Source organism: Pleurodeles waltl, chromosome 1_2 (genome assembly GCF_031143425.1).
Source record: "Pleurodeles waltl isolate 20211129_DDA chromosome 1_2, aPleWal1.hap1.20221129, whole genome shotgun sequence".
NCBI classification, from domain to species: domain Eukaryota; kingdom Metazoa; phylum Chordata; class Amphibia; order Caudata; family Salamandridae; genus Pleurodeles; species Pleurodeles waltl.
The window spans coordinates 628,424,147-628,448,242 of NC_090437.1; the positions used below are offsets into that span (position 1 = coordinate 628,424,147).

A 24,096-nucleotide genomic window follows, 5' to 3' on the forward strand; every position below is an offset into this window, starting at 1 on the left:
AACCTATTGTGAAACATATGTCTGTCATAAACCATTGGCCAGAACAAAATTAGTTTAAGGTCCAAACCATAGAGTGGGTTAGAGATAATAAATGAACAGTAGTCGCTCTCTGTCTAATCACAAGCTGTCCTGAGGGTCCAAGGAACAATTACCTAAAACGAATTATGCAAAAATCATTAAACATACAGGCAAAAAGCCTCCAAGTAATATTAATGTATTAACAATCTTACCTTCCACTAGCATCTTCTGTCTTAACACCTGCTAGATACTCCAGATGACCCAAATGATCATCTGTGGTAGATGAAGGGCTCTCCTTGTCATCTCCCAGCAGAGGCAGGGCAGCACTTGAAGTGCTATTATCTTCTGAGGACGAAGAAGAGCTGTGGGATCGTAAAGGAACCTGCAAACTCAGAGGCTGATTCTTCTTCTCGTTTTCCATACCTGCAGACCGCAAGTCCCATTCTTTTCTTTTTGTGCCATTCGGCTTACCTAAAAGACAAAGTCAGCATGCCTACAGGTTGCCGTCTGTACCATGGAGATGATTTATCAGAGTGCAAAATGACTCCAGAGCCTTCTTGCATTTAATGAACTTGGCAATAGCACACACACTTAACATATCCTCCATAATATGACCATTTTATCCACCTAAGCAGTTAGATACCTTGATATAATAATTTGAAAATAAATGTACTCTATTGCTAATATCGTACCATGTCTGCATCCGACATATTGCCCTTTTGGCTTCACTATCCCCCATGGCTACATTTTACACCTTGTTTCTTTTTCTGGTGTTAAGTTAGGCCTTCTGTAGACATTCCCCTCTATGCAACTGAGAGAGAGAGAGATGGGATTTCTTATGCAGATTACAAAATATACATGACAATCTAAGCACACTCATAGCAGGAAAAACGTGGGGGTAACCATGCCAAAAAGAGGGCACTTTCCTACACATTTCCTTCCCCCAAACAAAGGGCAATGAGACTAAAACCCAGTTGAGTCCTTATTGTCTAAGCGGAAAGGTCTGGTGAGTCCATCTGCATTGTAGTGGTTACTCACAGGTCTATGTTCCACTGTACAGTCCACTCCCTGTAGGGAAATGGACCACCCTGACAATTTGGGGTTTTCTCCTATCATGTGTTTAAACCATAGGCCAGCTGGTTCTTGAGCTGCAGTTTGCTGTCTCAAGTTTTCTAGAGAAGGACAGGATTGTTGTTCTAAACTAAGTTCCTTCCCAGTGGGTCCTCCTGCACCTAAGAGATCAGCTGCGTCAGCCTTAAGCTCCTCTGGTGTAGATTCCACCCAAGGGGTAGGTTACTCTCCCTCAGGAGTGGGAACCTCAATGGAAGTGTGACTCCAAGCACCACAGGCAAACCAGATGGAGTCTGTCACAGACATCTGTCTGAAAAGATCCACAGGCTTCAACTCTACTTGTTTCTTGGGAGACATCCCTATATACTGGGCGACAAGTCTTGAAACAAAAGATCCTTGAGAAAATTATGAAAAATATCAGTCAAAAAACGACTGGTGCAGAAAGAAAAGAACTGATATCAGCATGCTTGGTTGGTTGGTTCCTATATAGGCACCGTGCATGTTACTTCCGGGGCAGACGACACCCACACGGATCCCAACAACAGCACCTAACGGCGCAACAGAAGTACTGCTCGAAATGTTTCTGTATTAATTCTGAAACCTGGGGTTTAAACTGAGTTAAGAAATCTGTGGCTAGAAGTCTCTATCAGGTAATTCAAATATGATTTTCAAATTAAAGCATTTTAATCTGTATTTAGAATCATAGGCACTGCCCAAGTCATTTGCATATAGACGTACATGCAGTGCAGAAGGATGTAGAAAGTTTGTTTCTACTTACCAAATTAGAAAAAAAGGGTCAGTAGCAGGCATTTTCAACCAAGAAGCTCATTACTGTATGTGAACAAAGCCCAAAGTATATAGTTACTGGGACCTGGAAATGCACAAATTACTCACCAAATCAAGGTATTTCTATTTCCAGTGCTAAATATGGGAGGGAGAGTCCTCACCTGCAGATGAACACGTTGTTTACCTGCTGTAATGCTCTTCCTAGTGGATACTCTAACTTCAGATCTCTCACTTTCTGAATTCTGGCACACTGTCGATAATAATTCTTAGGAGAGAGAATGCATGGCTATCTGAAATGCTCCAAGCGGTGGGGAAGGCATCATCAAATTTCACTGGCAGTATCTTGCATGGTGAGGCTTCCTCGTGTCATGTACTCTGTCAGAAAGGCTCGGTCTCCCATGGCGGCACCTAGTAAGAGGTTGACTTACTGGTAGTGCAGAGCTGGAGCTGACCATGCCTCAATCAAAGCCTCTGTCAAACCTCACTGAAGGCAAACATCAGATTTTCATGCCAATTATGTTACCCTAAAGAGAAAGATTCCCTCAAGGGAGATGAAAGCTTAAAGGACGAGGAATCCCCTCGAGAGTCAAGAGTTGATGCTGAGCGAGACCACCTCTGGCACCCATCTAGTAGTCCAAAGGGCACGAGATAGAGCCACTGCTGCATTAGAGGGAACCAAGAAGACAGACTGGTGCAAGAGGTGTGCCAGGGGGCTTTTGAACCTAAACTGCACAGGAAGGCTAAAGTGCTTACTTTGCACTGTATACCCTGTGCAAAGTAATATCTGTAACATTTGATTCTTATGCCAAATAAGTCAGGCTTAAACTAGGAGAAAAACATGTGTAAAGTATTTACCACCACCAAAACAGTCGATAGGTAAGAACAAGACACAATTAAAATCCCACTTTAATTCATAAAAATCTCATATTTTTATCTTTAAATAGCCACCAAAACAACAACAATGTATAATCGTGAACTAGAGATATGAATGTTAGAAGATTTAAAAAAGCTGGTAGTAAATCACTACAGTTTATTGCAGAGTCCACAGTAAGCCTAGAACAATATGCTCTCTATGTCAAACTTCGAGGCTACCTTCAAACCAGCAACTCAGAGAGTCAACAGCAACAGGAGAATCTCTTTCCAGGCAAGGATTTTCTGGGGCAAGCTTGATTCTGGGGAAACCTTTGGGAGAAGCCTCTGGTTCATTCATGGTCGTGGGCTCTCCTGGGCTAGTCTTTTGAGTGCCAGTCCTCCTTGGCACCAGTCACAGGTCCACAGGTTTGGGGACATGGCTTGGGGTTCAGGACTCAATTACCCAGCATACACCAGTTATGTCATGCGCTCGGCTGCCCAATCATCCCTGCCCTTGGGTAAAGATGAGGCACTGCTAGTTAGCTGGAGCAGAACCCGGATTGGAGTGACAGGCGTCACCTGTAGTGGGTAAGACTCAGTCTCCCACACCGCAGGCGATTCTGTCACTCGAAATCCAGTAGTCTCATTAGAATAATGAGAGCCTACGCGACATGGCGCCGCCAACGTTTGGTCAGGCTCTAATTTTCGGGTCCTCCTGAGTATCTCTGTCTCACTATATACGACGACAACTCTGTACAATATATACGGAGACGTCCGTGGTATTGAGGATTTCCTCCTCGGCTAAGTAGGTCATCCTATGTGATGTTGTAGGTTGTTCAAGCTTGAACTCTGAAAGCATAATCCCCATTTGGTGTGCCTATCTCTGAACAAACTTTCTGTTCATTATGGCAAATCCGCAACAGGTAGCCATTGCAGTAAATATGAGACAACCCCTGACTGCACATTTATTGGCAAATGGCCTAACAGCCCTGGGGGTCCAGTCACATTTGTTGTTGACGCAGACGCAGCTTATAAAACAGAACTATTTTATTCTTGGGTTACATTTCCAGCAGTTGATGGGAACACAAACACATTTCATCACTATACACTTGCAAATGTACCTGGACAATACAGAGCATATGAATATTTAGAAATACCTCTATCTTATCAAGAACATAATAATTGGCTTGATGGTGCCCTACCCCACACGATCTTACGAGTTCGGTTAAGTCCTCTAAGTAATGATGGTCCTACCTGGCCTTTATTGGCCACTTATACACCTCATCCTGCAGTAGCAAATTTATCAGTAGCTGAGGTTTGTCGCTTATATACTGAACGGACAGCAATATACAGATGATTAGTACAGTTTGTAATGCAAACATTGAATACAAACCCAGCATGAGCTGCTCCAGCGCACCTACATGCAGTGACGCCAGGTATTAACCCTGCAACTGTACATTTAATTTTGGGTAAAGTACCCGCCAAACGAGAGGAAACTCCGTTTTGGTTAGCTCAAAAAAATAAATACACTGGAAGTGGTATTTCCCCATACGGGACCTCAGGATAAACATAGAATTCTAACGATGTGCTTGCCATTTGGGATGGTCCCCACAGTAGATAACTGTAATACCTGGGGCACGGTATTTTCCATGCTCTATACTACTGTGCACAGTACACTGACACTTGCCAATTTACCGGAAGTGTTGAAGCAAATTCAAGATGAATACGGGGCTGCCCCGGCCCTGGACTTGTGGATGCAATTAATGGGCAATTTTGCCACAGTATCCCCCATTATTTTAAGCAATCTTAAAGGGTAAGCAGTCGCACTAGCAGTGCACATGCAGCTCCGTGATGTTCCACAACAGGATCAGGACCGCAAGCTGCCCAAGATTATCGCAGAAACCTATTCTAGCATTGGTCAAGATAGTCTAGGGGCCAGGCCAACTATACCTCAATTCAGGGCAAATCTAATAAAGATTTCTCCAAACAAGCTCCTGAGAGTAGCAAGAAAGAATGGGATAAAAAACAACAAACTCCTAAAAAAGAAATGGGAGAATCTCCACATATGGAGACCCCAGAGAATAGATATAATCTCTGAAATAGAAATAATATAAAAACGCCTGATAGATATCAATATACTGATACTCGCCAATCTCGTTCCTTTCAAGACTCATTGGAAAAACGCAGTGAGAGGTGGGCGATCAGAGCAGAGAACAGAGTACGTGAAACAGAGATAGGAATCACAACGCTCATCAGTTTCTGTAAAAAAAAGGAAGATAAACCTCCCCAACAAAAACACCAATTTAAAAAGAAAAAGTGGCAGTAGTTGCAATACGACATGCCGCTCAAAAAGAACGTGTTCTTGGAGAACAGGAAGTGGGCACTAGCACTGCTAGCCAGCGCGGCAGAGGTCAATAGTTTGGTGGAGCCTTCTAGAGCATCTTGAGGTGAAAGTAACTGTTGACTTTCTACAAGAAGAAAATGCGGACATGCAAGTCTCCACGCCTGATAGGGTGTATAAAGTAACATTACAGTTAGAAGGAGACATTGAACGCACAATAGACGCAATCTTTTGAGATCGCGTGGTAAATATATATGATATCTTATTGGCCGAACAAGATTGGCCACCTGAATTTGTCCGTACCTGCCCATATGGGGAAGAGGTTATTAACACTTCTTTCTCGCCCCTTGTTCCGGAAGAACTCGTAGAATCCTACGCCATTGATTGGGCATTGGCACAGGCACCCGCTTTATATCGCAACTATGTAGGATGGGATAGAGAATCCACCTACCACGTAATACCTATTAAAAATGAACTTCTACCTCAATATCCAATAAAACATGATGCGAAAGGACCTGTGAGAGAAATCCTCACACAACTAGAGTACCAGGGCATAATTGAACCCTGTGTCTCCCCAATGAATAATTCTCTATTCCCTGTAGCTAAACTGGGCCATTCATACAGAATAGTCTTAGACTACAGACACTTAAACAGTCATAGATGCACTTATGCTATACAAAACGCATATAGCACAGCACTAATGAACAATATAGTGCGCAAATAAATACAAAACAACACTGGACATTTCCAATGGTTTCTTCTGCCAGACTATAGCGCCTGAAAGTACAAACTTAACAAGTTTCAGTGCACTAGGTTCTCAGAACAAATTCTGTTGTTTACCTCAGGGGTACAAGAACAGTCCAGGACTGTTCGCAGCTCGTGTGACTGAAATTTTGCACAACATTGACCCTGAAGCATTGTGCTGTGTAGATGATATCTATCTTACGTATGATGAATTACTACAACATTTAAGACGGGTAGCCCGCATTGTTGTGGGATTTGCTGAATTTGGCTACAAATTCAAATTAAAAAAATAAAAATAGCCTTCCTCAGCGTTCTGTTTCTGGGATATGAGCTATCAAGGAAACAGCTTAGCGCCACAATACTTAGAAAAATGCCCACAATTACAACCTCCAAATACGATTAAAAAACTCCAGTCTTTATTGGGTTTCCTAAATTTTGGCAGAACTTACATTCCAGATTATGCGTCACGCATAAAACACTTAAATGACTTAATACGTCCTGACCTTTCAAGCTAATTTTGAACAGTCGAGAACACACGCATTTTCAGAGACCTGCAGACAAACATGCTGGCAGCACAACATCTACACACAAGGGACAACAAAACACACTTGGTCATCAGAGTAATTGCTGGTGCCATCAGTTTCTCCTATGTAACGTTTAATGAGGGTGAGACCGTCCAGACTGCATACAAATCACATTTATACTCAGCAGCAGAACAACTCTTTGCTCCTACTGAGAAAATTCTCACTGCTGTTCAGATGGCTGTCATTAAAGAAAGACCTCTAGCCCAGGGCAAACGCATTATTGTCATTTCTCCCATCCCAGCCCTAAAGGCTGTCACAAAAGCCAGCATTCCTAATGCAAAAGCATTACATCCATGTTGGATCCAATGGGCCACGTCTTTGACAGCCACTGATGTAGACTACATTTTTTACCCAAAATTACAAACTCAATGAATTATTGCAATACGAACTAGATACCCAGTTCCAGCAAACCTACTGTCTATTGAACAATATCATAGAGTCATGTATACCGATGGCTCTGCACAACCTGCAATTAGCACAAAGCACTAATACTCTGCTGCTTGCGCAGTCGTAAGTGGCTACACGGAGGATAATACATTTTGTCCCCTACACACATTTACTCAAACCCTAGGGATGGCGCAGCACAACTAGCAGAGCTGAAAGCTCTGGTGATGGCACTGGAACATACGGATCCTACACAGCACACGCTGATTGTTTGTGATTCATACAATTGTGTCCAGTCCTTCAATGAATACCTGCATTATTTGCACCAGAATGGGTTCAGAGATTCTAAAGGCAACACCATTAAACACAGATTGCTGTGGGGGAAAGTAGCGGATCTAAAGGAGACGCTACCAAATGTCCATGCTGCGCATACACCTGGACACCAGCGCGTTGGAATACATGTGGCTGGTAATACAATGGCTGATGAAGCCGCAAAGTCAGCAGTTGCTACAGCTACTGTTGCTGCAGTAACCTGCTCAGGAGCGAAACCGGAAGCAGACATATGGGCTGCCATGAAAGCTACGGCTGATGGATCGCCCTATCCAAAAGCATTCCCTGCTAAATATTCCTACCGAATGGGAGGCTGCCGGAATGCTGAAGTTAAGATACCAGGCGTAGGGGTTCGAGAAATTTCCAATAATGATATAAGACCAGAATTGATTAAAGCAGCGAATGAGGGGGCAGCATCTGCCCATGCTGGTGTGGCAGCTACAATATCATTGCTACAAGCCCGTTTTTGGTGGCCAGGCCTATACAAAGAGGCCAAGCAGTATGTCCTTTGTTGTGACATCTGCCAACAAATCAAAGTTTCCACTGCTAAACGCCCACCGCAGACACCCCTCCAAATTTCTAACAAACCTTTACAACGTGTGTACTTGGACCACTGCGATCTCCTAACACCGGATAGTGCATACAAATATATTTTAGTCGCTGTTGACACCTGCTCCAGATTTCTATAGGTGTGGCCACAACACTCAGCAGACGCTCGGACTGTTATTAAAGATTTGCGAGTCTTTATCGGTACATATGCAGTTGCGGCTTTCCACTCCGACCAGGGCCCTGCTTTCGCCTCGAGGGCTTTCAGGGACGCCATGGCTAAGTTGGGGGTCCAACTCCAGTACTCGTCTCCATTTCATCCCGAGAGAAATAGTGTCATGGAGCGATTAAACCGTGATTTAAAGAAATCCCTAACAGCCAGAGTCTTAGGTACAGGTCGTAGTTGGCTTAATCACCTGTATGGAGTCCAGAAAGCACTTAATAATCTGCCTAAAAGGTCCCTGAGGGGGTCGTACTTCATATGAGTGCCTGTTCAGAACTCAAATGTATGTTCCAGATCTTGATGGTCCTGGCGTGGAGGCGGCAGAAACACCTTTTGACATAAATGTCACTGTCTTACAGGAATTACAACAGTTACATGACAACAACTCTTCTGCCAGTGCTGCCTCCATAGGAATTTAGGATGTATATGTAACTCCTACCGGCTGGATTCCTAGAGTGGGTGGGGGGGGAGATAGTGGGTGAAAAAGTTGCTGTGAAAAAGGAATTTGGCCCTTCTTATCGTGCACCGGTCCCAGTTTTGGGAATACACGTGTACCAGAACTGTCATTCTACATCAAATAATACGGAAATTACTGATCGATTTGATACAGCTTCGACACAGACTGATGGTGGTATTTATTCGGTGCCACCACGGGAAACACCAACTCCACCAACAAACACGGCTCCAGTTTTTGCACAAACTGCTTCTGGATACTTTACCGACATCAATGATGACTTTTCGGACTCATTTGCCTCTTCGACACCTGAACTGTCAAAACAACGTAAGCTGCTAAATTGGCTTAAAGTAACTTACTTTATTCTTCCATGGAACTATATGTGGCTTTCTTTGACTGTACTAACTTTCCTGCTTTGGATTGGGTTTGTCATCACTTTCTTTTTATCAATACATGGTAATTTTCTTCCTGAAAAATCAGCAGTTCAACAGGAGGATGAGGTCCTAAAACTACATTTGTCTTCTCACAAGGTCCGCAGAGACTTGTCTTTTGTGAACATTTCTACTATACCAATTCCTGATGGGATTGTTTGGGATAAAGTAACATTTGATATATACGGCCCTACGGAGGTCATTCAAATATCATATCTGTTTTAACTTTCCATGAACGATATAATAGTACCAGGGTTGTTTCTGACGATTGGGATGTGAAAACAGTTGATTCTACGATGACTGAATCGCAGTATTATACTTTATTTTGAAAATGTAGATGTTTATTAAGCTTGAGAAAATGATGGTGATATGTTTTGCTATAATTTTTATGGGCACCACTTCATTCACAGAGCAAGCAGCCCAAAGACTGTTTTTAATTATACACAATGGGAACATTGTCCGACTCCACCACAAGGGAGTGCTAAAACGTATTCTGAAAAGTTTACATATTTTTCTGGGCACAATGTTAAAAATGCTGAGTCATATTATTTTAAATCGTCACCTACAGAAAACATACAGATACTATTGACAAATACAAAGTTTATATATTCGAATTACTTTGTTTCCCAGTTGACTATAGAAGGCTATGAATATTGGCTAAAGTCGATTGACTTGAAGAGTGTGTGGGGAACTAGATATTGGAAAATATGGGGGAAGGAAGCTTTATTTAGAGCATGCCTGACACCTGTTTTTTTTTTTTTTTTAAATGAAACTGTACAACAAACGAGTTGTTTAGGCTTAGCAAAGATTGAGGAATTGAACACGCCCAGTATGCCGGCCCCTACAAAATGTTATAAATGGCAAAAATATATAAATGCAACTGAAGATCAGCTTGATGAATGGGTCCAGAATGGCACATTTAATGTTTCATTGACACGTCCAGGCGGGTGGTTATTGTGGCCAATAGATACCAATGGGTGTCACAAACGTTTTATTAATACCTCTGGGGGTTTTAGAACAAGTAGGCCGGACCTTCGCTATATATCGTCCGAACATGCGGGTATAGGAACAACATACAGTGTAGGGAAATTATGCCAGCAATGGTTAAAGACTTCCTCACTAGACGCAGTTAGAGAACACCTCAGTCTCCTGTCTAATAAGACCGACTTACAGGACTTCCTGTTAGGCCCCAGAAAACACAGCAGAAAGCGTTTCTTATATGAAGTATATAATTAAATTTGGAAGCTTTCCCAACAAGAAGCAGCTGCCCGATTAAAGCAAATAGACCAGGAAAAGTTAAAGAAGGCATTAGCTGTTGTAGATAATGGGTTTAATAACCTGTCCGACCAAATATATACCTTTCATAACATTATTTCTTCTGCTATAGACATTATACAAACAGATATGTCTTCCTTGCATCATGGACAGAGACAGCTAAGGTCCATCATGCAGTTGGGTTGGACGCTTCAAACACTGAAGGCGGGTCGAGTTCCCTGGCAATATGTCAGTGTGAGGGAAATATTCTCTTCTTTTAATTTAACGCGACAACAACAACTAATGGCTAAGAAAGAAGCGACTTATGTCATGCTAAACATCAAAAAATTTGAAAAGCTGCCTTTTACTGTGGCTGAAATACCATCTGCTGAGTGCTTACTACACGGGGTCATTAATCTGCCTATTTCCACATTACAACTCACATCTTGTTTAAAACACATTACGGTAGGCAGATACGAAAAACTGGGAGATAGTTACATCCATGAGGTGTGGGAGCTACCCTTCGCACACAAATGTCTCAGTGGCATTAAAGAAGTCTCTCTTAGCGGTAATGAATGCGAGACTTCTGTCAGCCATTCAATGGTTTGTAAACTGCTGTCCTTGCGTGGGGCGTGTAAAGTGTCTGCAGCAAACTTGGCTTGTTATCTGAAGGGAGTTCCAGTCCCCTTGGTTAGACCTACGTTCCAGGTGCTTTCAAACGGCAGCTATGTTCTCCTCAATGGGGAAGACTGTTGTGGGATGCAAGCCGGAATAGTTTATGTTGTTTCGGTCTCTAAGATTGTTATATGCTGCGGGAACGTACTTTTTCCTCCCCATAAAACAAAAGAGGTACCAGACATTTGGACTCTTATTGCTACTTCTAACGTTAATTTTGACAAGTTGAGCAGACTCAAGGCTTTATTCTTTCAAAAGCATGTGGCTCTTCCATCTGCACGCAAGACCTACACACTTCAGGTGGCAAGGTCGTCAGCAGAGATACAGTCCCTTTTAAGTACCAACTTTCAGAGACACTTTGGTGAACTCGTGGGACGGATATTTAATGTGTCCACAATGACTGGAATCGCACATTTTTTTAAGACTGTTGGTTCTGGTTTCATTCACACCTTCTCCTCCATATTCGGTTTAATACCATCAGCCATCCACTCAATATTCTCCTGTATGTTCGGAGGATTTCCAATAACTGTGGCCATAATAGTTGGCGTTTTGCTGTTGCTATTTTTTATGCGCAATGGCTGCCCGCCGCAACTAGAAGGAACAATAGCGCTCCCATCAGCGCTGCTGTGTTTTGAACGCATGATGCAGTATTTTGGAGCAGCACTCCGGGAGCAATTGGAGTGTGACTGGTCTCTGTCATTCAGACCGGTTTTACATTGTGTGAAGCCCGTGTTTCAGTGCCTCTGGCGCTCTTTGGAGCATGCACTAGAAGTCTGTCTTTCTACGCAGCGCTTGCTTTCTTTGGACACTGATCTGTTGATGTTCTCGCTGAGTGCTCATTACCAGACATGTGCGTTGAGGGTGCGTTTGCTACAGGAAGCTACTTATAGAGTTGCCCTTCCTTGAGGATGTGGCTCTCGACTCATCATTGGGTGCACACCACGGAATGCTGCCTTGGCTGAGGCTCAGGCTATGGAACACGACTGCTCCTTAATCATTCTCAGCGATGCCTTTCCAACTTTAACACCTGCTGAAGTGGAAGATTCCCTGTCCTACATTGTCCCAGAATCGATTGGAAATTCTAAAAATAACTATGACTTTTGAAATGTGGTCCTTTTTATGCCACGTTATTAATTTAAAATTCTCCTTTTATATGCTCATGTGCCCTTCCAACTTGTCATTTTTGACACTTTCAATATATAACCTAGGTTGAGCTTAGTCGCTTTTAAGTATATTGAGGCTTCGAACCACCTTCATCCAACAAGGGGGGGTGTTGTGTAGCCATTTTAGTTATAGCTTCATGCATGTCATTTTAACATACTAGGCCTGCCGCTTTGCACCTTAACCTAGATATATTTTATTTGGCTTTGCTTTATATTGTTACAGTAGCCACTTTTACGGTCTTGTTTTATTTTCTCTCTATCTCACTGTTTTTGCCTAGGCCAGCACTCTGTTCTCAAACAAGACATTCTTGCTCACTCTGTGCTTTTTCCAAGGCTGAAGTAAGATAGGTTGTCGGTGAACGTGGTGTAAGTTTAATCTCGGACATTCATAGAAAATACACATCCTTACGTAGGGACATTTTCTTAGAACACCAGCTGCTTTATTATAAAAACACTTCCCTGTCCCTTATATGTTAAGAGGGAGATTCCAGCCAGAGAACCACAACTGTATGCTGATTGCCGAATGCTTCGCTACAGCTGTCTTTACAGACTTCAGGCCTTTGCTAGGTATGGGGGATGTTGTCTTCCCAGGGGAACCTGAAGGACAGAATTAGAGTTTAACACGCTGTACTCTATCATAGCCTAGGTAGCAATTAGTCTATTGACTCTAGTGAAAAAAATGTAGTATTATTTTTATGTTTTACTCTTCTTGACACAATTTTAATCTTGTCATGCTGTATCGTCCTGGTTATTGCAGTCCACGCTTTGCTATCTAAGATGTAGTCGCTTTATTAAAGCATTATTTAAATATATACTGCCTCTGTTTGTCATTGTGTATGTGAGATCAATGTAACTGAGAGAAACAGATGAGACCTGAGTGACCATGGCTTCCCTGAGAAACCAGTTGTCATGCGCTCGGCTGCCCAATGATCCCTGCCCTTGGGTAGAGATGAGGCACTGCTAGTTAGCCGGAGCAGAACCCGGATTGGAGTGACAGGCGTCACCTGTAGTGGGTCAGACTCATTCTCCCACATCGCAGGCGATTCTTTCACTCGATATCCAGTAGTCTCATAAGAATAATGAGAGCCTACGCAACACACTCTTCATAACAAAGTGACCTCCAGTTACCAATGGCAATTTCAGAGTTGCACTCTGAGCTACTGCAAGCATTATCTGCACCAGCTCTGGTGAAAAACTACAGCTAATATTCAGGTAAGCTCAAACTTTGAACTGCGTTTACCACAATGCAAAGGGGTGAACTGTGATGTGAGGCAGTGTGCTCCCAACCCCCTTGTGCTACAAATACAAGCCATGGGGAACTTTAAACCATGGTTTGTTTTTATCTGGGTATCATGGTACTTGGTGTCCAGGAGAAGGAAAGTTTAGGTAAAATGTCCGGTATGCAGGTTTAAAACATTTGAACTGTTTGTGTGTGTGCTTTTATATAGCACAAGCAAGGGGTTTTGGCACTCTACAGTGGAGCATACATGTTACATAGTCGATAATATACAAATAGGGTTTATCAACAGGAGAGACGGCAGAACAAGCAAAATGAAGCACTGTGGGTAAAGCAGAGGTCTACTAGTGACAATGTACAACTCAGCGAGAAAGCAAAATAATTCACCAGAATAACACAAATTCTCTGGTATAAATCAATACAGTGAGCTACTTCAAGGCAAAAGTACCAGGTGCAGGGGAGTAATGATAAAATTATCAAGTAGGAAAGCCTATCAAGATGAGATTAACAGTATATTCAAGGGGCAGGTAGGAGTGAAGAACAAGCACTGATGAGGCCAAAACTTCATGCCTTCGAGAGAGCTATTGGTTTTGCCAATGTTCTGCATGGCTGAAAGTGAAAAAAAAAGAAAGTGCAGTTGTACATTTTCTTTTTACATGTATTACTGCACGTTAGCACTTGCTGTACAACAGAGCTACAAAAACACTGACAAAGCCAACAGCTCTCTTGTAGGTGAGAACGATTTGCTTTGACAATGCTTGTTCATTTAAGCTCTGTGTATTATTTTATACGCAGTTCCCTGAAGGCAAAAAAATACTTAAGGAATATTTTGTTCTTTTTAGCCACTTCTTTAACTCTGCCACCACACTCACTGAACCCCACCCCCATGATACCTATGATCACAGAGCCAATGCTTTTTTATGCACTTCAAGGGTAGTTTGTAAATGAAGACACTGCAAACACGCCAGATAAACAAGAATGCACTTCCAGGCCATCTTCATTCAAGTAATTGCAGAGGCATTTGAACCCCACTGGGAATGCAGCCATGGCCCCCAGAAGGCATGCTCCACAGATGGAAGACCTCTAGCATCAGAGATGCCTGGGTCTGAGTATGAGTGCACTCACTCTCTGCTGACTCTGGTAGTGGAGGTGGCATGTGTGCATGTGGTGGTGTTGCAGGTGGAGGAGGGGGTGGTGAAGCCGCTGCCTGGTGTAAAGCAGCTGTGGTGGTTCATCCGATCTCTGCATCAATCACCAGGGGCCTTTGGCATTGACTTGGCGCTCGGTTTCAGAGGTTCACTCTATGTTAACTTTGGCTTTGACTCAGGGTGCTCAATGTCCTTTGCTCAAGGGGATGTAGACAACTCTTGTAGCTTGATGCCCTTAATGGGAGGCCTGCTCAGCTCTGTAGCCTCTTCCTGATGTCGACTAGAGCCTGATGGAGGCAATGGACGAGTGGACAGTTGCTTCTTTCTCCCCTGCTCAGGCTCAACACCCAACTCATTTGAAATCTGAATTAGATTGTTGATGATAGTTAAATAAAGTGAAGGAAAATGACCATGATCCTCTTCTCTGTATGCTTAGTTAAATCGAAACTTTCTTTCAAGGTTTCTCTTTTTCTTTTTTTATTTACTTACTCACGCCTGTAATTCGGTGCGAATTCCATGAAAGTCGTTCATTTGCTCAAAATGTATGAGGCAGCCTAACAGAAGAAAACTTCCATCATCCAGACCCAAAGCTTGAGGACAGGGTGTACTCCTTACTAAAAAACACTTTCGGTGTTCAACCACAAAGCATCTCAGCAGTTCTCTCTCAATATAAATAGTTAACTTTTAAAAGTACGGCATGCTTCATATTGATTTAATGGCCAAGTGTAACTACTGTGTTCCTTTTAATTCATTGATTTTACTTTCTATGTGGTTACACTAATAGACATGTTCATTTTTGTTTGATGCACTGGATTTCTTTTCTAGATGGTTTTATCTTAATTATTGGCAACAGAGAATACTGGATGGCTAATTTCTGTATGTCTTTGTAGTAGACATGTTTCATTTCTGGCCAGTAATGAATGTAAATTAAGCAATTACTTAAACACACATATGGCGCTCTACACAAAATCACTTTTGCCTATAATGTACCATGGAAACACGTGATACTTAGAAAGACTTGTATCAAGTTTACCATCTATGGTCTTTGAAGCATCCTTGGCAATGATCCATTCTCCGGGCTGAAGCAAGGATTGTCCATAGAACATGTCCGAGTCTGCACTTGTGTTTGAAAACGCAGAGCTAGTTGATGGAGTGAGCTCTTCAAGCTTGAAGAAGTCTAGACCAGTGGTGATGCCGCCAAAAAACCTGCAACCACCAAGGCACCCACATTTGTTCTTGCTTCTTTTGTTCTTCACAGCATCATCTGGCCACAGAAACCAAAGCCTAAAATATAAAAAGAGAATACTTACAAAAAGGTACCATGGATAAACAAGAACACAACACATCATTTTGTTTTCGCTCTTAACTGGAGATTGATCAGTGTTCATCTTTGCCTCTTTGCCCACATTAACTACATTCTGCTTTATATCTGACGAGTGCACTGAAAGGTGCAACGGAGAATAGATGGATTAACTATCACTGCTGGTGACTATTCCTCACACTGAGTACTGAGTATTGAGCGTGGAATCTACTTTACAAAATGGAGACAGCCACACATAATCACATTGCCCACTGGAGTGTTAAAAGACAACTATTTGTTTTTCAATGTATGAGGGAATATTGTAAAGGACTGTTCTCTACATTGTAAGTTCAACAGCTCAATTTCAATAAATTGTATACTGATAGCATATGTGAGGTCTTACTAGGACCTCATGCCGGATGCTGCTGCAGTCTTAACTTTGGTGCAAACAGGCAATATCTAAAAGCTGAGAAATGCATTACTTGATCTTCCCTTGTCATTTTCACAGAACTATTCCAATTAAGTACTAGTACTTTACAGACAACAAGCCTGCTTCTCACTCCGAAGAACTCCTGCTGCTCAGTCAAAGGAAATTCCTCTGCACTAACAGGACTAACTACCCTAGGAATCATTAATGTTATAGATCTCAAGCATTGGAGTTTCTTAGTAATACTGAGTCAACCACCACATTTCAGTCTGCCAACATCAACACCCAAATACATAAAAAGTGGTGATGAGTATCAGACTTAGACATAACCCCTACACATGCTATAGCTCATAAACCATAAAAACTCATAATTATTAAGTTAACAAACCACAATGAAACCTTGCAGTATGACAGGAAAAGTTAAGCATCTTCTTTGCAAGTTTTCTTGAGTCCTAATACCATGTTGTAGAAAAAGAATTACTTACCCACAGTAACAATCTTTCTGGTGGATACTGAATCTACCTGCAAATTCCTCACCTCTAGAAAAATCCCAGGTGAGAGACTGAATCCGGAAACTTCAAAGATCTTAAGTCGCCAGTAGGGGGAGCTGAATTCGTATTGATGCTGGAAGTAACGTCAGATGACAGCGCTGAGGCCATATAGCGACCACATCAGCAGAACATTGTCAGTTCTATTGTTTTCTAGCCCTCGAGGCAAGTGGATGGATTGGCATCAACGTTAAATAGTGCATTACCAAACTTAAATATGGAACTTAATTACTTACCCAATAAAACACCCATCAAACTGGGAGGTGGGCACAAATGGTGAGGTATCTGCAGGTAGAGTATCCACCAGAAAGATTTTTACCACAGGTATGTCAACCTTTCTTTTAATGGATACTTTTACCTGCAAATTCCTCACCTGTAGAGTAAATTCCAAAGCAGTACCCTTCCCAGAAAGAGGGTTGATAGATGGTCACATGCGAAAGGCCTGCAGAACCAGTCTGTTAAAATGGCCATCTCCATGCACTTAGGAATTCAAGCAGAAATGCTTAACAAAAGTGTGTAGGGATGCCCACATAGCCACACTGCAGATCTCTGCAATAGGCATACCTCTGGCCAGGGCCAGAGGTTAAAGTCTGGTCCCTGGTGGAATGAGTCCTCATCCCTTCCGGGGGTTCTTTCTTGGCAAAGATATAGCAGGGAATGATCAACCTGTACAGTGCTTGTTTCTGAACTGCTTTGTCTTTCTTGGAGGCACAGTACCCAAATGAAGAGCTGGTGATCGTACATCCTCAGTACTGTCTAGATAGAAGATGACCGCCTGCTAACAATCCAACCTATGAAGCTGCTGCTCCTCCTTTGTGGGGTGGTATCGGAGGGATAAAAGGTTAGTAGGGTGATGGATTTGCATAAATTAAAGGGAATCACAACTTTAGGGAGAAATCATTTCTGGTTCACAACACCAACATGTCAGGTAAGCATTAGGTAAATGGTGGATGGAAACTCAGGGTCTGAAATTCACTGACCCGTCTTGCTAGATGTATGCCACAAAAAACAGCCTCTTGAAGGATAACATCCCCAACAGGCAGCTAGGGTCTTCAAGGGAGACTCCATCAAAAACATCAAAACAAGAATAACGTCCCAGTTGGGCACAACAAAATAAGTTGGCAGATACAAACTAGTCAATGCCTTTATGAAATAAATTTGTCAGGTGAACATTAGGTGAATGGTGGATGGGAACTCAAGGTCTGCAATTCACTGACCGATCTCACTGAGAAGATTGCCACCAAAAACATAGGGGGGGTCATTATGACCCCGGCGGTCGGAGATAATGTGGCGGTAGTACCGCCAACAGCATGGCGGTATTTACTGCCACATTATGACATTGGCAGGTTGGCTGAAGCCAACCCGCCAATGTACCACTCCGACCACTATGGCGGTAGCAGCCACCAGGCTGGAGATAACCATCTCCAGCCTCACGGCTGCAATTGTGCCACCGGCGGTATCATGACTCTGCCTACCGCCATGGTTTCTGTGGCGTTCATAACACCACGAATACCATGGCGGTGGGCCCTATCAGAGACAGGGAATTCCTTCCCTGTCACTGATAGGAGCCCCTCCCCCCCCCCCCCAACACTCCCCAGACCCCCTTCTTCTATGCTCCCCCTCCCTTCCAGCCTCCCCCAATACACACAGACACACACTCAGTCACACAGACATACACGCATACATACAAGCATGCATTCATTCACATCCACAATTACACGCAGACACGCATTCTCATTTCCATTCATACTCGCACGCAAACAACACTAAACACACACTCGCAGTCACGCACACACTCACACATACATGCACACACACTCACACTCACACATACATGCACACACCGCCACCCCCTCCCAAACACACAGAACACCCCCCTCCCCTATCGGACACCCGACTTACCTCTATCCAAGGGGTCTTCCGGCAGGGGACGGGGCTGGGCGCTGCTACCGCCAGCAGAGCACCACCAGGCCGTATTATTTTTCATAATATGGCTGATGGCAGTCTACTGGTGTGGCGCTGCTGGTGGTAGCAGCGCCACCTTACCACAATACGCCAGTATGGCCACAGCCGGATTTCCGCCCTTCTTGTGGCGGAAATCTGGCTAAGGACATAATTTGGCAAACAGATGGTAGCTGCGGCAACGGTCTTTTGGCAGCCGTTGCGGCAGCTGTAGGCGGAATTTACCGCTAATGTTAAAATGAGGGCCATAGTCTTGAAGGATAACATCTACAACTGGTAGCTGTGCAAGAGCTCCAAATGAGATCCCATAAACAAAAAAAACTAAAAAAAAGATGAATGTCCCAGTGGGGCACAATAAAAGGAGTTGGCAAATCTAAATGAGTCAACCCCTTCAGAAAATGCATCACAAGAGGAAATTTGAACAGGGATGGCTGGTCTGGGAGACAGAGGAACAACAACTACGCAGCCAAACACCAGATTACAATGCCAATTGCACACCTCCAACTGAGCTGTAGGATTTGCAACAAACAAGCCTGAAGAGTGTCTATACTGTTGTCTGCACACCATGAAACAAAGGTATTCTATATCCCTGAGTGATCTCCGGTGAGTGGACAGGATTAAATTGATCACCTCCAGTGCAAACTGAATGGCTCCGGCCAATCTCTAGGCATGAAGGCAGAGACCTCAAGGCCTGGGATGCAGCACCATTCCCCCTGACTGGGATAAGTAGTCCGATGTGTATGGCAGCTTCAGCAGGGGACAGAGGGAGAAGCACTGAAGGTCTGTATACCCTCTTTCTTCAGTCAATACAATGGAATTAGAATGAAGTAGACCCAGTCTTGGAGAATCTTCCTCAGAACTTGAGGAATCAAGGGAATTGGAGGAAATGTGTTGAGGAGCGGAAAGTTTCACCTCAACTTGAAATGTGTCCCAGAAGGGTCCCCTTAATAGATACTGGAGGGCACAGAACTGCTGGCATTGAACATTTTCTGAGAAAGCAAACAAGTCCACTTGATGAGTGCTGCACCAGGCAAATAGGTCCTGGACTACCTCCGGCATGAATCACAACTCATGATTGGCAGGACAACGCCGGCTAAGGCGGTCAGCTCTGACATTCACAGACCCTGCTGGATCATTGACTGTTAACCAGATCCCTTAGAGGTGTACTCATGACCACAGCTTCAAAGCCTCTAGGCAAAGGAATTGAGCACATGTATCACATTGCTGTCATATTGTCTGTCAAGATGTGGATGGACGACCTTGAAAGAAAGGGAGGAAAACCTTGAGCACCAACCGAATTGCCCACAGTTGTAGCAGACTGATGTTAAGCAGCTGCTTCTCTTGAGACCAAGGGCCTCTGATCTCCAAGCCCTCCAGATGAGCTTCCAACCACTGGGTGGAGGCCTCAGTCAGAGGGCTACTGAAAGCCCTCCCACTGTGCAGGTTTGTCTTGTTCCCCCAAGAAACCACATCCTCTGGAGTGCTTGAAAATATTATGATGGAGACTGACAGGTTTCCCTATGTTGGAAACATTGCCTGCAAAGGCACCACTGCAGAGCCCTCATATACTAACATGCATGCATGACCAGGAGAATGCAGGAAACCAGCAGACCTAACAGGCAAAAGGCCTTCAAGACTAGACCTCACACACACACACACACACACTCTGGAAAAGATGGGACCTTTTCCTGGATATGGGCAATTCTCCAAGGAAAATGAAGGTGCAGATAAGGGTAGTGTCCAAACATGATCCTAGGAACTGGAGGTTCTGGGAGGGTTCCAGAAGATATCTGGGCTTCCAATACGAGAAGTCCAGGTCGAACAATAAAATGACTGTCGGTGATGCGTCACCAACTTTAGTGAACCAGCTTTAATCACAGAGTCATCCAGAAATGGGAAGATTGGGAAGCTCGACCTTCTAAGATGGGCTGCTACCACTGCCTTCACCAAAGGGGAGTATCTCAAATTGGTAGTGTGTAGAATATACCACAAAATGCAAGTTCAGCCAATGGGACCGCAAAATTGGAATGTGGAAATATGCGTCTTGAAGGTCCAGTGACACCATCTAGTCCCCTGCTTCCAATGCCAAAAAACATCTGAGCTAGGGTTAATATATTGAACTCCTCCTTCCTGAGGAAGAAATTCAAGTCCCTGAGGGTCTAGAATCGGATGTAGACCACCGTCCTTATTAGGAAAAAGGAAATAACAGGAGTAACAGCATTGTGGCATTTTCTGTTCTGGCATTAACTTCACAGCTCACTTCAAAAGAAGTGCTGCCACTTCTTGCTGCAAGATGGAGAGATAGTCTGGCAGAAGGGAGAGTGGCAAAGGTGAGTGGAGATGGATCCTGAAGGAATGATTGAGTGTACCCCCTTCCTAGGATCTGAAGGACCCAATGCTGTGATGTAATGGCCCTCCAGGCTGGTAAAAAGGAGGACCCCCCACCTCCCCAAAGGCTCTGTCCATGTCTAGGGAATCAAACAAGACTTGCTTTCCGGTGCTGCAGGGGACAAAGAGGAGTAGGCTTGCTGGCCCTTACCTCTTGCTCTTCTCCTGGACTGCTTGACTAGTGGATTTTGGACTACTGGGTTTGGGGCTGATAGGACTGACACTAGTGAAAGGAAAATCCACTTGAGAATCCTCAAAAGCACTGAAACTTGCCATAGTCCTTGCTAGGATGAGATTGTTGAAGACCCAAGGATTGCATTGTGGCACTGCACACCTTAAAGCGTTCTAAAGCCAAATCAACCTTATCCCCAAACAGGTATGCTCCATCGATTCGGAAATCGATCAAGTTGGCTCACCAATTTGAGGAGAAGCCAGACGTTCTAAGCCAAGCATACATCCTTACAGACACGGAGGTTCCCATCCTATGTGCTACAGAGTTGGCAGTTTCTGGGCTGGAAATTTAGAACGTGACAGGGTGCCTTGTCTAGACCTTGATGACTAGCATGTCTTAAAGATGCAGGGGATGACCAGCTGGGCCATGTTCCATAAGGCAAGAGAATATAGAGCAAGGAGACAGGTGCATAGAGGGTCTTGAGCATGATACTGCCAGTCAAAAAAGTTTTCTTTCCCCAAGCTTCCAGCTATTTTGACTATGTCCAGCCAAATGCTCAGAGGAAAATTATATTTGTATGATCAGACTTTCTGGTGAGGGGTGCGCAGATAAGAAAGAAGGATTTCATAGTGCCGAGTGGTAGTGCCATGCCATCAGCCTGTTGACCACTGGTGCTGAGGTGAGCTTCTCCCAGGTTGCCATCACTGGATACAATAAGGACACATTGAAGTAAGGGTTCTGACATGAGTGTGACTGGCTGGAGTACTTCTGTGGGGGCATTTGTCTTTACATCAACAGTCATTAGCTGCAGCTCCAGTAACTCAGCAGCTTTGTGGACAACTGAATGGAAGGACATAAGTTTGGGAATAGGAGGTCTAATTGCAAATTCCATCTTTATCTAAAGGAAGGCATCAAACGACGGGCCTGCCAATTCCCCATCACCATTATCATCATCACCATAGGTATAAATATTCAGAGGATCAGAATCTGATCCAAAAACATCATGTATCCTCTCCTATATTCTTCCTCGTCCAAAATTCTCTGGGACAGTCTAAACCTGTTCTGGGTTCCCAACTCGCTAAAAGATAGAGTGGGGGCAGAATTGTTTAATCCATGCCAGAGGAGATGGCTTCTGTGCCAGGGCCGGCCACGATGTGGAAGGCTGTGGCCTCTGGTAGTAGATTGCCAGTGAAATGGAGGAGCCAGCACCAGTACTAAAGCAGCTGAGCCAAATGGTGCCAGTGGCTCTCACAGACATGCTATACACAATGTTGAGGAACGCCGCAGTGTATGTGTAAGAAAATGCCTCTCATGGCATGCTTACCCCCTAACTTTTTGCCTTTTGTTGATGCTAGTAGGATTGAAAGTGTGGTGGGACCCTGCTAACCAGGCCCCAGCACCAGTGTTCTTTCCCTAAACTGTACCTTTGCCTCCACAACTGGCACAGCCATGGCACATAGATAAATCCCTTGTAAGTGGTACCCCCCCTGGTACCAAGGGCCCTGTGGCCAGGGAAGATCTCTGAGGGCTGCAGCATGTATTATGCCACCCTTGGGACCCCCTCACTCAGCACATGCACTCTGCATCACAGCTTGTGTGCGCTGGTGGGGAGAAAATTACTAAGTCGACATGGCACTCCTGTCAGGGTGCCATGCCCACCTCTTACTGCCTGTGGCATAGGTAAGTCACCCCTCCAGCAGGCCTTACAGCCCTAAGGCAGGGTGCACTATACCACAGGTGGGGCATAGTTGTATGAGCACTATGCCCCTACAGTGTCTAAGCCAAATGTTATACATTATAAGTGCAGGGTAGCCATAAAGAGTATTTGGTCTGGGAGTCTGTCAAACATGAACTCCACAGTTCCATAATGGCTACACTGAATTCTGGTTAGTTTGGTATCAAACTTCTCAGCACAATAAACCCACACTGATGCCAGTGTGGGATTTATTGAAAAATGCACACAGAGGGCATCTTAGAGATGCCCCCTGTATACCAGTCCAATTCCTAGTGTTAGGCTTACCAGTTTCTGCCAGCCTGCCACATCCAGACGGGTTTCTGGCCACATGGGGTGAGCGCCTTTGTCACTCTGTGGCCAGGAACAAAGCCTGTACTGGGTGGAGGAGCTTCTCACCTTCCACTTCAAGAACTGTAGCAACTGGTGGTGAGCCCCAAAGGCTCAACCCTGGTGTTACAGCGCCCCACGGCACTCCAGCTGGTGGAGATGCCAGCCCCTCTGGACACCCTCACACTTTTGGTGGCAAGTCCCGAGGAGATAATGAGAAAAACAAGGAGGAGTCACCCACCAGTCAGGACAGCCCCTAAGGTGTCCTGAGCTGAGGTGAACCCCTGCCTTAAGAAATCCTCCATCTTGTTTTGGAGGATTCCCCCAATAGGATTAGGGATGTGCCCCTCCCCCCCACAGGGAGGAGGCACAAAGAGGGTGTAGCCACCCTGCAGGACAGTAGCCATTGGCTACAGCCCTCCCAGACCTAAGCACGCCCCTAAATCCTGCACCCCCACAGCGACGCCTGCAGAGTAGATCCAGAGGCTCCCCCTGACCGCGACTGCCCGGTAACAAAGGAACCAGACGCCTGGAAGAAGCACTGCACCTGCAGCCCCCAGGACCGAGAGGAACCAACTACCAGTGCAGGAGTGACCAACAGATGGCCCTCATCCTAGCCCAGTCATTGGCTGGCCCGAGAGGCCTCCTGTACCCAGCCTGCATCGCCAGACCGACCCCTGGATCTCTCCATTGGTTCCTATCTAAAACCAGACACCTAATTTGCACACTTCACCCGACCGCCCCTGTGCCGCTGAGGGTGTATTTTGTGTGCCTGTTTGGGACCCCCCCAGTGCTCTACAAAAAACCCCTGGTCTGCTCCCCGAGGACGCAGGTACTTACCTGCTAGCAGACTGGAACCGGAGCACCCCTGTTCCCCATAGGCGCCTATGCTATTTGGACCCTACTTTGACCTCTGCACCTGGTCGGCCATGTGTTGCTGGTGCTGGGTGTTTGGGGTTGACTTGAACCCCCAACGGTGGGCTGCCTGTGCCCAGG

The 24,096-nt window shown here is 44.6% G+C and overlaps 1 protein-coding gene across 20 annotated transcripts in view; it reads right to left on the bottom strand.

Annotated features, from left to right (window-relative positions):
• BLTP1 (bridge-like lipid transfer protein family member 1) overlaps positions 1-24,096 on the bottom strand; it is a 1,779,540-nt gene that overhangs the window by 1,220,989 nt on the left and 534,455 nt on the right. For all 20 annotated transcript variants that reach the window (XM_069242474.1, XM_069242454.1, XM_069242518.1 and 17 more), the window contains 2 exons: positions 15,275-15,525; positions 231-489 (listed from right to left, as the gene is read on the bottom strand). In XM_069242474.1, the coding sequence (XP_069098575.1) occupies positions 231-489; positions 15,275-15,525 (510 nt within the window). The remainder of the gene's footprint in view (positions 1-230; positions 490-15,274; positions 15,526-24,096) is intronic.